General features: G+C 39.9%; 1 protein-coding gene across 1 annotated transcript in view; it reads left to right on the top strand.

Moving 5' to 3' along the window:
• The window catches only part of ACSBG1 (acyl-CoA synthetase bubblegum family member 1), a 35,333-nt gene that overhangs the window by 7,746 nt on the left and 9,739 nt on the right, over window positions 1-17,848 (top strand). Inside the window, exons 2-7 of the mRNA XM_061999559.1 lie at window positions 864-943; window positions 10,560-10,777; window positions 11,464-11,552; window positions 12,382-12,502; window positions 14,852-14,932; window positions 17,633-17,782. Coding sequence (XP_061855543.1) covers window positions 864-943; window positions 10,560-10,777; window positions 11,464-11,552; window positions 12,382-12,502; window positions 14,852-14,932; window positions 17,633-17,782 — 739 coding nt within the window. The remainder of the gene's footprint in view (window positions 1-863; window positions 944-10,559; window positions 10,778-11,463; window positions 11,553-12,381; window positions 12,503-14,851; window positions 14,933-17,632; window positions 17,783-17,848) is intronic.

Genomic DNA, 17,848 nt, shown 5'->3' with positions numbered 1-17,848 from the left:
TCTACTTTTTGAGCTAATTTACTACACTGTGGAGGGCCAGGACTTTCTGAGCTTCACTCACAACTCTTTTGTTGTACCTGGTAATTCTAACTTGTTCTTGGTCTCTGAAGACTGCTGATTCCCACCTCTTGTTCTATTAAATAAAGTCAGCTAAATGAGAAAATCCTGATGCTGCTATTCATGAATAATCTGCAGTGCGTTGCTTTATGCAATCAGTAATTTCTAAACGCTTCATTATTGTTTAAAGTGTTTTGCTCATATAATCCTTTGCAGTCTGTTACCTTAAAAACTTTCTGGTTTTGAGTTTGCATTATCTGTACTTTAAACTTTGTCTCGTTAATTTAAACCAAAAAAGGTTGATTTTTGTCTCTGTGATAATGGTAATTTGTTGTTTTGGTGAAGATGGTGATAAACTTTAGTATTGCTAGGAGCTACATCTCCTTTTCTTAGCCTTAAAAAAAACCCCAAAACAGCCAAAACCCCTAACCTCACAGCTTCAATATGTATCAACAGTAACAATTGACAAGGTATTGTGATATTAGTACTGTGGCAGTATGATCAAGGTAAAGATTCATAATTCATTCTTTGTACTTGCAAAATCAATGTCTCCATCTGGTATATTCCATGATGTTGAAATGAGAAGTCCACTGTATAAAATCAGAATGTCATCCTTACAGTGAAAGCATTTCCCTGTATAAAATGATTATAGTGGAGTTTGCAGAAAGAGGCAAAATGTTCTTTGTTCCTCTGAGCTTTCTCTTTTCTCCTAAGTGCTTGCAAGCTGTGGGGTTTTTTCTCTTGGTTTATAGTGGATCCTTCTGCTGCTCCTGGATAATTTTTTTAACAGGTGTATTTTCTTTTAGAACTTTTACAGATGCCCAGACTGTCTGCAGAGATTTGCTGCCTCATTTGGCAAACACACAAGAAGTCATAGAGCCAACAGGTAAGCGTGGAAAAGGTGGCAGTTGGAAACTTTTTATAATTTTTTCCTGTAATTTGTGTCTTTTCTAGCAAGTTATAACTGATAATTTTTCAAGGCTGGGGTAAGGAGAGACAGCCAGAACTAAAGTTAAACTGAAGAGCATAAACTGAAAAATTTTCAGGAGTTTTCTGTAAACTGGCATGAATGTTCTAGTTTTTCCCAGTTTGTATCTATTTGAGATGATTACGAGTTAAAAGTGAAAAATAGCTTGATCCTGTGGAAAATCATACCAGTTCTTACCTTTGTCTGCTTACCAGCTGTCAACTAATGGGGTTTTAGCATCTTGTGTAGTAATTGGAGGCTGTGAAGGAAAATCTATACTTTGGTTATGTCGTGGTTTAGGCCCATCAGGGAACAAAGGCCACGATTAGCCTCGAGTACCGAAGAGGCTGAGGATTGCTCGAGGGCAGGGAGGGCTTAATTGCCGCTTAAGGTTCAGGACAAAACAGACCAGGCTACTCGGTTTTGGGGAAGAAAACAGAAAATAATTTAATGCAAAATCAACCAAAACATAACCAAAATGAAACAACCCAGAGTAATACATCAATGAAGAGTCCAACCAGCCTTTTTAAGAACACCTTCTTGCCACCCCTCCCCTCTTCCCGGGTTCAGAGCCCTGATCCCGGTGTTTTTACCTTGCCCCCCCCTGAACGGTTCGGGGGGGCAGGCAGTGGGGGGTTCAGTCAGTCGGTTTCCGAGAGCTTCTGCCGTTTGTCCCTCCTCAGGGCGGGTGAACTCCACACCAGTCCTCCCTGGAAGTCCGTGGGGTAACTCACAAGCATGGCAGACTTGCACGGGCTGCTCCGATGCCCACTTATTCCAAAGGCTGCAGCTCCTCTCTGCCTCTCGTGTGGGGCTGCTCTGCGGCACACAGGCTCTCCAGCACGGCCTGGGCCATGGCCATCTCCCCACACAGTCCCCCGCCCGTCCGGGCTCACCCACACGGAGCTCTTGGTGGCTCTCAGTCTTGCCACGAATCTCCATAGGTTTCAGGGGCACAGCTTGTATTCTCGCCACGGCTTGCAGAAGGGTCTCCGGTCTACTGCTTCTCGTTCCTTCCTCCTTCTCTGGCTGAAGGGTCCGCGTGGTGACCTCCATCTTGTATCACTCTCCACCTCCCGACTCGCATTTCAAATTCCCGTCTCCTAAATAGTGATCGCAGAGGCGCCAGATTGGCCCAGCCGGGCCGGAGGTGGGTCTGAACCCAGGAGCCGGGGGAGGGTCTTCACTGCAACCCGCTCCCCCTGTTACCAAGCCAAAAGCTGCTCCTGGCTAAACCAGGACAGGTTATTTCTATGATAAATCATAGCATGTGGATACTACTGTAATCCTAAACCAATTGTAGTGGTAAATTAAGCTAGTTGTGCTACCATGTGGCTTAAAAGAGGTTTCTTAGTAGAACATTCCAAAGTTCTTTGGAAGGTTTACCACCCTGAGCGAGCTCCCTGTGTCCTTGGTGAGGCTGCTACTGGCGTCTAAATTTCCTGATATAAACTGAGAATGTTTGTTCTATGAGACAATTGGAGACATGACGACAAGTGGATTTTGAGGAAATAACAGATCTATGTATCAGTCTCACATGCAGATTTCATACATAGATATATCTATAAATATATAGATAACATTATATATATGTTTAGATATTACATCTATTTTATAGATACTTAAAACATTTAATAAAATAAATAGTAAAAATATTTGTTTATATTTATTTTTGCACACGCAATTATTTGATACACAGTAGGTTTCTCCTAAGACTTGAACCATGTCCTGGTTTCTTCTGGGACGGAGTTTAATTTTCTTCCCAGTAGTTGGTACAGGGCTATGCTTTGGATTTGTGTGCTTGTGAGGGTAATTTTCTAACAATTTGTCTGAGACACTGGTTACTGCTGTCAGCTATCTACCCCGCTTCTGTCCCAGAGATTGCTGCTGGCTGCAGTTTAGAGTAATATGCTGGGCTGCTGCAAACCACAGTGTTCAGAAAGGAATGCATGTGCTATTCAGCCACTCCTGTAGAGGTGACCAGAGCCTCTGGAAGAAAGGCGAGGTGAGCAACTGAGGGTAGAAGCTGTTCCATCATAATTTTCCTGCAAACACAGGTCACACCCCATCCATTTTAATTAAGCAGTTGCTTTATTTGTGTTTTGATGTGTCTTGAACTTGATGAATCAGGAGCTTACAATTTAAGTTAGCCTTTGTCTTTTATTTGACTTTGAGAATCTGTGGCACTACTTGTTACCCATTTAAATGAGAAACTTCACATAACTATGCAGATACTGAGTGGTAAAGTAAGGACTGAACGTAAAAAATTTCTGCCAAAAAATCTACTTGTGCAGAACTCTCTGTCTTGTTTATTAATTGGTTTTCCGCAACCTCAGGAATAAGTTTGTCTAATAAGGGCGACAAATTGTTCCAGATTCTTTTCCTCATTATTTTCCACCAGTGTATAGAAGCTCATTCCCGTGGAACCAGGACAGATTTTGGGTTTTCTAATGCATATGTAAATCCAGAGTAATTTTACTGTTGACAACAAGTATTATATTGTCTTAAAACCAATGTAAAGTTAAAAGAGAACCCATTCATGCTGGTTTTGTACTGATGGAATTGAAAAATGATTTACACTTGGACCACAGTGGTCAAAGACCTGTGCAGGGCAGCTAGTCTAGCTTTCGTCTCATAGGAGAGCTTATGGCTTTGTTCAGCTGAGTTTTGAAAACCTCCAAGGATGGAGATTCCACAGCCTCTCAGTCCCTGTTCTTCGGCTGAGTCACCTGCATTGTGAAATTATTTTTCTTTAACCAGCAAGAATTTTCCTTGCTGCAGCTCATGTCCATTGCCTCTTGTTCTTCTGCTGTGCCTCTGAGAAGAATCTGTCTTCTTTCTAGCACTCCCCTTCAATCTGTAACAGACTTCAGTTAGATTCATTCTTTATCTTCTCCAAACTGAAGAGACATGGCTCCTTTAGGGGCTTCTCATACATGATAAACTTCAGGCCCCTGACCAGCTGAGTGTCCCTCTTCTGGGCTTATTTCAATTCATCAGGACCTCTCTCTTGCACTGGTGCTTTCAAAGCTGTACACTGCTTCAGGTGCACCCTCATGAGTACTGAGCAGGGGGAAATAGTCACTTTCCTTGATGTACTGGCTACAGTCTTGCTAATGGAACCCGGGATCTAGTTAGCCTTTATCTTCACTACTGACTCACCTTAAGCTTGTCCCTGACGAGCCACAGGAGTTTTTCTGCTGAGCCAGCTGGCATCCAGTCTGTGCTGTTGCATGGGGTTATCCTATTCCAAGCACAAAATTTACACACACTCTTGAGCTTTGAGGTTTATGTTGGACCGTTCTTCCAGTTTGCTGAGGTCCGTCTGACTGACAGCCCTGCCTTTTGGCATATTGGCCAGTTCGCCAAGTTTGGTGTCGTCTTTGAAGCTGGTGAGGGTGCATTCTGTTATCCAAGACAATAATGCAATCATTGAACAGTATCATTCTAAGGAGTAATACCTGAAGAATGCCACTGCTAGCTAGACTTAGAGATGTTGACCACTGTTATTGAAGTCTAATTGTCCTGGTAATTTTCTGTCCAACTTCTACTTCAACTCAGCATTCCAAGCATGCTGAGGGAGACCTTGCTAAGGGTCTCGTTGAAGATATGCAACATGCCACTGCTCTCCGTCTTGGAGCCAATCATGTCATTATGGAAGGCAGTTGGGTTGGATTTACCAAGTCCAAATCAAGTCTGTCCATTCTGGCTGGTTTCAGTCACCATTTTGTGGCTCAAAATGGTTTCTAGGAGAGTTTGTTCTATAGCCTTTCCATGGACTGAGGTGAGTCTGATTGACTTTTAGTTATTTAAATCCTCTTACTTCTTCTCTTTGAAGAGAGATGTGATGTTTGCCTTTTTCCTGTCATGGGAGCCTTACCAGATTGTCAAGCTTTTTAAAGGATAGTGGAGAGTAGCCTTGTCAAGACTGTGGCCTGGTCTCCCATTGTACACTCTGAAGCATCCTCTCTGAGCCTACTGGCATTTTTCTATATGTCCAGTTTATGTAAGTGGCCCCTGCTTTGATCTTCCACTGCTGTTGTAGGTGAAACTTCTCACCTGCCACTAGGCACAGAAATCCTGAAAGCCTGTCCTTGCTGATAGAGACCAAGATGAAGTAAGCACTGAGTACATGAGCCCTTTCCGTGTCCTGTGTCAGTAAGTTGCACGTGATATCCTTGGTTATTGTGGCTGCCAGTGTACCTGTAGAAGCCCTACTCGTGGCTTTTCACGTCACTCACCAGTTTCAATTCCAACTGAGTTTTGACTTTCCATTCCTGCATGCCTGGACAATGTTTCTGTAGTGATGTTTCCTCCTGATTACACCCGCCACACGCTTCCATTTTGGTGTGTTGTAATCAGTTTTAGAAGCGTCAGTGTTGTTATTAAGCTTATTACTCCTTCCATGTCAGTTTGGAGAGGCATTCTTTGGAGGATATCTTGTTTCTCTGATCACTATTGGTAATAGTTTACTCATGTGAAGAGCAGTATATTTTATTGCAATTCATAAATGTTCCCTTTTCCTCCAATGGAAGAGATACAAGTTACCATGAGCTGAAATTTTTGTCCGTGTTTTGGTTAACTTGAAAAGATTTCCACTCTTTATTCTGTCTTTTTTAAGAGTTACATGTTTATTTTGGAAAATTGATACTATAGCAGAAGACCTTTCTCCCCCAGCTGTGGCAACAGTAAGCTGGTTTCTGTATTGTATTTTTTTCAAGAATTGCTGTGTATATATTGAGGCTCATAACATTCAGGTTCACTTCAGATTCAGAAGTTCTGTGCTTCTGTTTAGTCTGTGCATTGGCACAAAGGGAAGTTCAACACAGATGCTAAGCTTTCAGGCTGCAACTTATGTGTATTGAGCTCCAGTTTTTACTAAAAAGAAGTTAAGCTTTCAGAGATCACAAACATCTTGAAGAAAACAAAAAAATGATGGGCAAGAGGAGGAATGATCTGTTTGTGTTGTCAGCAGAATGTGATGGCATCACAGCTGTGGAATCTCTGATGAAACGCCTCCAGCAAAGAGCTGAGTACCTTCCCTCATCAGCAGAGTGATGTTTTGCAGGAACTGGCATATAATCAAGATACTGGTTTATGTGTTAAATCTAAATCAGTTTCATTAGAAGTTAAACTACTCTTTGAGTTCCTCCTTCTCAGGGTGCATGAATATCTCTTGGAGTTAGTCAGGTCACAAAGCAGGACCATTCCACAATCAGCCTGTCTTGTTTACGTGTCTGAAAAGTGACCTTGGTTGTTTTGCATTTATATGGCTCTGAGTTGCACTTTCATAAACATCAGAATTCATTTAAGTTCCCAAATCTATTTTGCTGGTCACCAGAGTACTTTTAAGTCAGGTGGTAAATAGAGAGGACGTTTCGCTCCTATATTAACTTTAATCTGTAGGATTAGGGTATTCCTTTTCCTTTCTTTTATTTTTTTTCTTTCATTTTTTTTTTTTTTTTAGTACAGAGTCTCCTTTATACATCCCAGAGGTCCAGCACTTTCAGCTAGACTGATTATTCATGCAAAAAAAGACATGGACTTGGTATTTGCTTGTAGATTCAAAATAATTTTTAGTATCTGTGCTGGGAGAGACAGGCTGTACCATGTCACAACTTCTCAGTCATACATAGTGAAAAGGATTAACAATTGACTGCCAAAAATGCAAAAATTGTGATGTATTTATGTTGTGTATTATTTCAGGCCTGGTAGAAAATATTTGAATACAAATATTTAATATTTACAAATTAGTTTTCACGTGTAAATGGTTCACAAGCCTAGGATTATATTGTAAAAGATCAGTTGAAAGCTTTTGAAATTTTGTAAGTAGTAACCAAAGGTTTTAATGACTTTTTTTCTCCTGTCAAATTTCTTGTTGAAAATTTACACTTTAACAGGAAAACTGCACACCTAAAATCCAAAATATTTAGGTCAGCTGTCCTTAGAGCAATTAATAAGACAAGGTGCACTACAGTTATCCTTTTATTCACTATATGTATGAGATGATTTTGAGCCATCTCTTCCTTCCACAATGAAGACAGCGAATCATGGAAAAGTTAGTCTGATTGTGGAATTGGCCTTAGAGGAGACACACATGGGGAAAACACCACTTGAAGAGGCTTAAGGAGCGTTAGTCAAAGCTACCTATCTGAATGAAGTCTCTGCTGGTTTTTGTTCAGTCTGAGAAAATAGTCTTCTTTAGGAGCTAACCATTTTCACACCATCTCTGACCCCTGTGAATTCATTTGAAGGACGTGTGTCAAGGTCACATATTAGTGAATGAAAGAGCATTTTAGGTACAAGTATAATGCACATAGCAGAAGTTACTCAGAGAGTAAAAGAACAAGTATTCCTTTTTGCTTACATATAGGGAACATTAAGTACTTAGAGCTGGACTGCTGGTTTATTTTTTAAGCTCTTTGTAAACCTACAATAATAGAATGTACCAACTCTAATAGTATATTTCAAGGATCTTTATTCTGATTTCCATTTGATTTCAGGTGGTACTGAGTTCATTTCCAGCCTGGCCGTTACAGTTTTAACTTTTCAGATGCTAGCGAGGCGAGCACTGATTTTACTTTTCCCAAAGGTTATAATAGCTTCATTCACTGTTTAGCTGGGCATTCTTTCCCAGGCTTTTTTCTTAAAAGAATGAGCCCTCTGCTCAAAATCCCTCTGCAGACTAACAGGAGAATGGATTGTTCAAGTTTTGCTGCTTTTAGAAATTCAATGAGACAGAATAGTTAGATCTTTACAGTTACTTGGCCTAAATCTAAAAACAGCTCTTAAGTCTCAATCATAAGTTCTACCTGCAAATACATGCAAAAACAGACACTGAATGAGTGTTCAGTTTATAGTCCATTGAAATATATGTTATGTATTCTTAAGGTGATTCACTGAGTTTCTGAAAGTCATTCTGATCATCTTCAATGTGAGTCAATGATGCCTTTTTGGCACCAGAAAAAAATACATAAGGAAGGCCAAAAGGAGTCCTAGTTCTGAAGTTTGTTTGGCTTTTGTTTTCCTGTGCACAGATATTGCAATGAGGTGTTTTTTTTTTTTTTTTTTACTCAGTGAAAACAATTCTGTCCTGTGTTGTTCATCTACAGTGAAAAGGTGGCAATTACACAACTTTGGGAATGTTATTGTAGGAATGTTGCTAGTATTTTCAGTTCCTTTGAAGAGACATGCTCTTTGTTCAAGAGCATTTTTTATTAAACATGGATTAGAATGTTGTGTTTTAGTTCTGTATGGTAAGATGTTTTTTTTTCAACAGAGCCATTGCCCAGCTGTGCCCAACCACACCTGTAATTACTCCCACCTTTGTTGGTTTAGAAGCCAAAACATGATCGAGTTCCTACTTTGGGCTTTGGTGTGTCACTGCAGAAAAGATGCACTTGGACTAACACTAGCTTCTGTCCCTGACAGACTCATCCTGACTATGCCTCTGTCTGACTATCGTCATTTTCACACCAGGTTTGGAGTTTAGTGCTGAAACATCTGCCATACCTTCACTACTCATAAAGTCTTTGTTGGATGCCACTATTTACACTTTGATAAAGTCTATCTATTACTTAAAATCCTACATAGCTGCATGTCTTCTAAACTGTCTGGATTTATGATGTCCTTCCTCTACTGACAAAGCTCTGCACCTATATTTTGGAAATCAATATATGCAATTCACATGATAAGAATGAAGGCACATGGAGATGAAGCAGTTTTATTTATATTTATTGCAGTCATTATTACTTTGTTTGTCAAGAGAAGAAATGCAGGACAGAGATATTGTCAGGAGCATTAATTCTGAATTGAAACACATCACAGCTTTGACTGCTCAGTTCACTTTCTCCATCAGGGTTTTCTCTCCTTACCTGGGAGAGAGTGCAGAGGCAAATTTGTTATTTTGAGCAAAATTTTGTTTCAAAATGCTTTGTACATGCTAGTATGTGGCAGTGAAATCTTCAGAAATAGTTTCACAGAAGACTGATGGCAGACTAGACTGGTTTCATTATTTTTCAGTTTAATAGTTGTATTAATAATACAATAATCAGCTGATTATTGATGAGTAAGTAATGGAACTTCTTTTGAAGCAAGAAAAAGTTAATTTTTGTTGGTTTTATGTACATTTGTGAGCTTACAATACCTTACTGTGCCTCTGGTTATCTGTGCAGATTGCAAGCCTCACTTGTGAGAGGCTGCAAGTGTGTTTTAAAGTGCTCATGTGCATCCAGCTATGATCAACCACCTCCAGAGAGGTAGTTTCCAGGCCTTCTGTGAAGAAAGTAGAATAGCATTTGAGAGGGATGTGAAGCTACAGAACTTTTTTTTTTCTCTATTTTTTTTTCCAGCCACTGAGATACAGGAAACAGTACAGATACTAGCTGAGCCTGCTTCACAGCTTTTGCTTTCCACACATGTTGTAAAAGGCAATTGTGCTTATTAACTCAGAAACTTCAAAAAGTTATGTTTTCTGTTACTTATAGTTCTGGCAAGCTCTTTAGTCTGAAATTTTCTACCAGCTCTCTGTAGAATTTTCTTTTTTTTTAATCTTTATGCTAAAAATATTTCTTAGGAAGTAAATCTAAGGAACAAAATACTGTTCCTAAAATGTTCTTGTAATATTCTGATCAGAAGTTTGGGAACTAACTGTCTAATAGAGGAGTCATGAGTGAGTTTTCTGTCCTCTTTGTGAGAATTCAACTAAATTTTGCCAACTTACTAACTCCTAGATTTTCTAAGGAGTGTATTTATACTCAGCCTGCTTCTTGCTGGGTTTGCAAAAGCCAAGTAGAATCTTTGAAAAAGTCATTTCTTGTGAATGCCAGGGACTGCCTATGTCCTTGGCACCAGTGGTGAGAGCCAAGTGACATTAGTTGGTGCTCTGTGTTTGTGTTCTGTCAAGGAATGGGAGGAAAAATACAGGGGGCGAAAAAAGTGAATGGTAAGAGACAGGGTGAGGAGGGCAAGGTGAACAATGACTTTGAAATAGGGGAAGACAGGAATGAGTGCAGTGAATACACATCCTAGAACACAGGGCAGATGACCAAGGGGAAAAAAAAAATGTGAGAAGCAGTGGGGAACAGAGGTAGGGTAAAGGAGAATAGCTGGAGGGGAAGGAGGGAGGAAAGAGCTGTAATAAGCAAAAGGAGCTGGTATGCTGAACAGGGACAGAGTTTCAGGTCTCTGTAGCTGGTAGCCTTCTGATTGACCAGCTACTTTATTAGGTCAAAGGATAGTGGGTTGTTAGGGCTGAGAATGGGCAAACAGCCTGTAACTCACAGAAGACCAGCATAAGTCTGTATGGTGCCATTGTTATTCAAGATGCAGGGCAAAATGTCAGAAATCAAGATTCCTCTTTCTACATGGCATGTTTGATAGTTATAAAATTGGAAAGCCCTTCTCTCAAAAGATGAGAAGGGTCAGAGTTGCACTTTGTCGTGCAGTGTGTATTCAATCCTCTTGTCTTTTGGTACATGGTTACATGGTATTTTTCAATGCTAGAATACGTTGATCGTTATGCTTTACTTTCCAGAGTCTCTGTGGACTTCTTTTGCTGATGGAAGAGTCAGGCTGAGAATAGATAACTCATGTCCACAGACTCCCATAACAGTTCATGAAATGTTCAAGGAGAGCCTAGAAAAATATGGAACCCTTAATGCTTTGGCCAGCAAGAAGAATGGAAAATGGGAGAAAATAACTTTTTCAGAATATTATCGTCTCTCCAGGAAAGCAGCCAAGAGCTTCTTGAAGGTAGGTACAGGAAACAAAACCAATTCCTTTTTTTGCTTTGTCTCCTTAAAAAGAAACAAAAATCAACTAAACAAACCCCAACCCTCATGCCTCAAACCAAATAAAACAGCAACACCAGATGCACAAAGTAAAAGGCTTTTCCCGTTAATTGAAGATCAACAGTCATGTTTTTTATTAAGATAAAAATTGTGACAATTGGTTTTGGTCGAAGACATAACTGCTGTCAAGGGAACTTGACTGCAAGTGAAGAGCTGCTGTTCTACATTGTTTTACGGGGACGTGGGTACAAAGTGCAGCATAAGACCTTAAGGTTAAAAAAAGGAAAATAAGTTAAAACAACACTGATGTGGATTTGGTAAGATGAAGACAAATTTTAAAACATTCTAAACATAGGGTAAGGTTAGTACTCATTATACTCTTGTGCATATTGAAAAATTCTGGATTTTGGTCCTTTCTGGACAGCAGAGCTCACCCAGACAAGAGAAGGTAGGGGACACTTTATATTACGTGAATTGCTGATAAATAATGGGTTTGCTCTGAATATCAGCAGACACACATGTGTGGACATATCCTGTTAATACTAAAATAATAAACAAGAACTTTCCATGATTTGTGTGTATGTTTCATGATTTGTGTTTCTCTCCAGTGTACCTATATTATATAACTTTATACTTATTATTTTTAAGCTTGGTCTGGAACGATTCCACAGTGTGGCAATCCTTGGATTTAATTCTCCAGAATGGTTCATCTCAGCTGTTGGAGCTGTTTTTGCTGGGTAAGATTTTTTAAAAAGAATTTGATTTGGGGAAGGATTTGGGGATTTCTGTTTTGCTAGATCTGGAAATATATCAAATTAGTATTTGATGTTGTATCTTGGAAGTTGTGCTGCAGCTGATTAGCATGTTCAACAGTCTACTGGAGTCTCATAGCTTTCAGAATATGTGAAATAGTCCAGACACTTATGAATTTGTCTTCTTAGCTATGGGCATAACTGTGACAGTCACACAGAAACTATTGTACAGTATCTTAGCAATGGAAGGTGTGGGAAACAGATGACACTCTGAGACATCTGCAGGAAGATACAGCCAAATAGATGAAGTCACAGATAAATACTAACCAGCCTGATTCCTTCTGTCCTCATAGCTGTTTATAGAATCCTGTGTGGCCTGATCTAGGTGGACCTACTAGAGCAGGGGGGTTGGACTAGGTGATCTTTAGAGGTCCCTACCATTCTATGATTCTGTGAATTTGTATTTACCTCTTAGGCTGTTTCTGTGCCAATGAAATTCAAATTGGTATCTGTGTGCAGCTTGACCAGAAAGAGGATATCAGTGGTTTTTTTTACCACTCCCTGAACTAACTCTTATGAAGACTCAAATGGGTAAATATGCTGAATCTTAGCCTACAGCATCTTCTCTTGAATAGAGTTGTTGCAGTGTGCATATATCAGAGATACTGATGACAGCAGTGCTGCTGTTTACTTCCACATCTTCATACTCTTTCAACTTTTGTTTAATCTTTGTTGATTATTTTCTCTTTTTGATACTAGGTGCAGGTATCTGAGGGAGTATGTATGTAAATATATACATGTATTTTTTATACAGAGGGATTGTCACGGGAATATATACAACCAGTTCTCCGGAGGCCTGCCACTACATTGCTCATGACAGCAGAACCAATGTCATGGTTGTGGAAAACCAGAAACAACTTGACAAGATAATGCAGGTACAAAGTGGCTGAATCGTTACTTAAAAGACAATTTTCCCCTTTCTTGATCCTGTATTGGTCCTGAATACCATATTTACCATTTGCATCCTGGAAACTGTGATGGGAGTGTTCTTATTTGGAAATCTGCTATCTGATGTTTGAGCTCATGGGTAGCTTGCAGCCCTGTCTTCTGGTATCTGTGGTTCACATCTAAGCAATTCTGATTCTCTCCACCACAGAGTTCACTGGCTAGTTCACTGCAAACTTACCTGGAAAAAAATCCCACAATTTGATTCCATGTTTATAATGTCACCACGTGATTCTGTTTGGAGAAGGATAGACCACTTGAATGGAAGAGATTAGGATGATGTAAGTTTGGAAAGGCCTGCCATCTAAATATTAAGGATGTTAATGTTTCTAATTTCTGCTTTCCAAAATAAGCTTACTTGTCCTGGTTTAGGCCCATCAGGGAACAAAAGACCACGGTTAGCCTCAAGTACCAAAGACCTGAGGATTGCCAAAGGGCAGGGAGAGCTTAATCGCTGCTTAAGGTCCAGGACAAAACAGACCAGGCTACTTGGCTTGGGGAAGAAAACAGAAAATAATTTAATGCAATACCAACTAAAGCATAACCACAAAACCCCAAAACATAACCAAAACAAAACAACACAGAGTAGTACAATAATGAAGAGTCGGACCAGCCCTTTAAGACCACCTTCTCCCCACTCCTCCCCTCTTCCCAGGCTCAAAGTCCTGATCCTGGTGTTTTTACCTCCTCCCCCGCTGAACAGCCCAGGGGGCAGGGAGTGGGGGTTTCAGTCAGTCTATTCCTGATAGCTTCTGCCATTTGTCCTTCCTCAGGGCAGGTGGCTCCGCACCAGTCCTCCCTGCAAGGCCGTGGTGTACCTCACACACACGGCAGCCCTGCACGGGCTGCTACAACATGCATTTATCCCAAAGGCTGCAGCTCCTCTGTGCCTCTCGTGTGGGGCTGCTCTGGGGCCCGCAGGCTCTCCAGCACGGCCTGCGCCATGGCCGCCTCCTCACACAGTCCCTCACCTGTCCGGGTACCTCACTCGGAGCTGCTGGTGGCTCTCAGTCCTGCCATGGCCCTGCATGGGTTGCAGGGGTACAGCTGCGTTCTCACCATGGGTTGCAGAGGTGCCTCTGGTCTGATGCTCCTCCTTCCTTCCTCCTGCTCTGACTGTGGGATCCGTGTGGTCGCCTCCATCTTGTATCACTCTCACACCTCCTGCCAGCACTTCAAATTCCCATTCCTAAATAGTGATTGCAGAGGCGCCAGATTGGCCCAGCTGGGCTGGAGGTGGGTCTGAACCCAGGAGCCGAGGACAGTCTAAAAACTCTTCACCAGGTCTTCACTGCAACCCCCTCCCCCTGTTACCAAGCAAAAGCTGCTCCTTGCTAAATCATGACAGTTTACTACACTTTGATAGTATGATAGTTGACATGAGGTAGACTTCAGTGAGTCAAGAGGAGGCTCTTGAAGTGAATGGTCATGATTTAGACAAAACTCTTTGGCAGCTTGTAGTGGATTTCTGGAAGGGTGCACATTGAAAGACCAACTTGACAGAAAGATCCCTGTTCCATCACTTGGGAGTGTAGCATAGGACAGCTGCCTGGGAAGGGCTTGGCTGTCAGTAAGGTGTTGAGGGAGGCCAGTGGCTGCTGTGTCAAACTTGCACCAAATTGCAGTGTTTGCTGAGCAGAGGGACCTTCTGTGATGGAGTTTTCTGCCAAAAACCTATATCTGCCAGAGAGAAAATATTTGTGGATTTTTTCAAATATATTTAATGTAAGTCGTACATGAATTACTTTGTATCTTGTAGTTTTGTTTTAGATATGATTTGGAGGAATACAGATTTTTTTAAAGTACTCTGGAAAAACAAACAGGCAAGTCTTTTTGCAGTGTTACTATAAACACCAGGCTATACTGTCATGGATGTGGAGAGAAGAATATAAACTGAAGAACTCATGCATATTTCTATCTAGAAAAAATAAAAAAAGGCAGCTCTGCCCCACACTGCTTTATCCAAATGAGGGTTTTTTGAATTTTTTTTTTTCCTGGAACCTGAGACTAAAATAATAACATAACATGTCAATTTTTTATCCTCCTAATATGTATATAATGATTAGTCTTAAGCCACTGCTTTTGTATTGGTGCAGATTGATCAAGTCAGTTCAAGGCATGTTTCACTCAAATGCATCTGTGACACACTGAGTCCCACAAAGTTTGGTGTAATGAGTGCTCTCTGCATACTGTCAAGCCAACAATTTCTGTAGTATGTTAGTGAAAGAAAACCCAAACCACACAAGATACAAATAAATATGTTTTTAAAAATCCAACAGATCTGGAATCACTTGCCACACTTGAAAGCTGTTGTGCTATACAAGGACTCCATTCCTGAGAGACATCCAAATTTGTATATGGTATGTGAATACTAGAACAGTTATAATTCATAGGGTATTATTTATTTGATTAACTTCTATGGTGTTTAATCTGTGGAATGTCTACTGTTTAGAACTCATTGCTGTGTCCCAGCAAGCACATTCAAAAGCTTCATCAGCTTTTTCTCTTTAATTTACCTGTAACTTCATGTTTGATACTCAACATTTACATTTACCTCACTTTACTGTCTGTCTTGTGTCTTCCTGGCTTTTTACTTGACTGGATTAAGAAAATGCCTATAGCTTCAGGTGGGCATTTGTACTCTCAAACCATTAAAAATAAAAGTTGTCCACTGGTTCTACTGAAAAATTATTTCTGATTAGTTATACTTGTTCCAAGAATGTGAAAATGGATGGGCTTTTACAGGTGATAGTTTGCAACAAATATTTCTGGTGATAGGCAACAAGTGAAGAGAAATAACTCTGAAATACACAGTCACTGCAGAGCACATTTTCTTACAATATGTAGAATCTTTGTATCATGTGGTAAAAATAAAGCAGAAAAAAGGACAAAGCCAGGATCAGAAATTTCTGAGTGGTACGAGTCAGCTCTTAATTTAAGAAATATGAGGACATGAAGCAGAACAGTTTTTTGTAAATGTTTATTCAAGTAAATTTTGAAAATATTATTGAAAATTGTTAAGCAATAAGAATGTGAAAATCAGCATTTTAGGTGGACTACAGATTATCAGATTTTAGGCTGAAAAATTCAACTGGAGGGAAAAAAGGTATTAATGAAGAGTGATCAGTGTAGAAATATTCTACAATATTTGCTCTTGATAATCTGTGTTGTTACTAGAGACACAAGAAAAGCCTTTTGCACTTGTTTTAATTGTATTCTTTTGCTATGTTGAATGGCATATAACTTAATAATAAACAGTTACTGTCACAAAACTGTATGTGCTGGTATAGAGTATGCCTTGAATCTCAGTACAATTAAAAAAATAGAGAGACAGTCTCTCCATTTATATTAATAAAAAGAATAAGTGCTAGCAGCTGATCCTAGAACAACATTCAGTTGCTGAAACCTAAATGCCTGATATATCTGAGAACATCCCTGTTTAGATGTCATGTTGGACACATTTTCTCCATGGAGAAGTGTAGCTGTAAGAGTGTCTGACAGTTTGTCATCTAAAAGAAAAATCGACGAAGGCAGAGATTATTGTTTATTTTGATGTAAAGTAAACCACAGGAACAGCATGGCATTTGAAAAAAGAGATTTGAGTTGCAAGTTGGCAGCAATTAGCAATTGCTGCAGTAAGAGCAGAGCCCTAGGTCACTGATCCGTGGATGTTTCCAGAAGGCAGACACAGTCAGTAGTGTGTGTGACTGTACCTTTCAGATTGTGGAATGGGAACACTGTCTGTTGCAGGTACTGTTCAGTAAACAAAACCTAGGCAACAAATTCACAGTGATTAACACAGTCTAGTCTGAGAAGGCAGTAAGGTCAGGAAAAGAAAGGAAAAAGTGCTAAGTGTCATAGAAACAATTATATCCTTAACACATCCAGATTTTCCAGGAGCTAGTGAAATTGATGCAGTCACATTCTGTAGGATGGTATAGAATGTGACAGAGCTGTGCATTGTACTACCTCTCTGTTCAGAGATGTTTTTTGGAAGAAAATGTAAAACTGATCAATAATTTTGAGGACAGCCTTGCTATCCAAATCTATTTTCCACAGAGGCTAACTCTTGTAACCTTAGTAGCACCTTGTCAAGGAAACAACTCTACCTGAAGCACAAACTCTCATTTTCTAAGTTTGCTGTCCCTTGCATTATCCCCTTTACTGTGTGGTCCTAGATAGATCTTCAAGAAATCATTAAAGAATTGAGGTGCTGCATCTTGCATTTGAGCAACACAGTTCTGTAGTACAATATCAATCATCTAATTCCAATGGGAAACTGACAGTTCGGTTACTGACTTAAAAAAAATCTTACTACAGCACAGTTTTTGAATAGCACTGAAATCAACAGTGTGCTTAGCAGCATGTTGGGTGCATGCAACAGAAGTATCTGGGTGCAGCCACTGTCATATGAGGGATCAGGTTCAGCATTCTTCTGGGCCAATTTGTGTGGCACAGAAGTCTGGCATTATAAAAGGTTTGCCTCCTTCTAGATTGAGCCAAATTTCCATGTAAGTTGTGACCAGCATCATATGCTCTGTTTGTTATAAAATAGCAGATAATTTGGGCAAACATTCATGCATCTAGATAATGGCGCTTTTGCAAAGAAGGTTTCATCCAAGTGCTTTATATTTGTATTTATATAAAGGACAAGGAATTATAGATGGAGCATCACAAGTGTGCTCTAATTTTAAAAGCATACATCCAGATTCCTTTAAATAAGAGTCAATGTCATCCTAACACTGTGAGATAGTAACAGATTTTTAGTCTCTGTTACTTGTCCATAGTGTCTGTCACAGAGGAGGAATAGTATTACAATTCCCTTCTTAGACACTGAAAAAACTCATGGCAGCACAATTTTAGGTAGTCTATTTGCAATTAGCACATAAAGTTCTAAGCTAGCCTTGTATTTCATGTATAGGTAAGACCTGGAGACACTTGCCTTGCAAACATTTTCAGAGCAAAGGGTTTCTGCCGTTTTTTGAGACTCATCAGGTACTACATCTTTCCCACTTGTGAGAAGCCATTTCATGTCATGTGTTTTCTGTTACATGTTCCAGATGGAAGAGTTTCTGGAGTTGGGAGATGACATATCGGATGCTACTTTGGATGACATTATTAACTCTCAAAAGCCAAATGAGTGCTGTGTACTTATATACACATCTGGAACAACTGGGAAACCCAAAGGAGCCATGCTGAGTCATGACAATGTATGTACTTTAGGCTTTTCCTTTAGCATAAAAATAACCAAATATGAGGATTTTTATTCCTTTGTT

The sequence above is a fragment of the Colius striatus genome, chromosome 7 (assembly GCF_028858725.1).
Source record: "Colius striatus isolate bColStr4 chromosome 7, bColStr4.1.hap1, whole genome shotgun sequence".
Lineage (NCBI taxonomy): Eukaryota > Metazoa > Chordata > Aves > Coliiformes > Coliidae > Colius > Colius striatus.
Note: the sequence above shows the minus strand (reverse complement) of the source record. Positions and strands in the feature narration are given on the sequence as shown.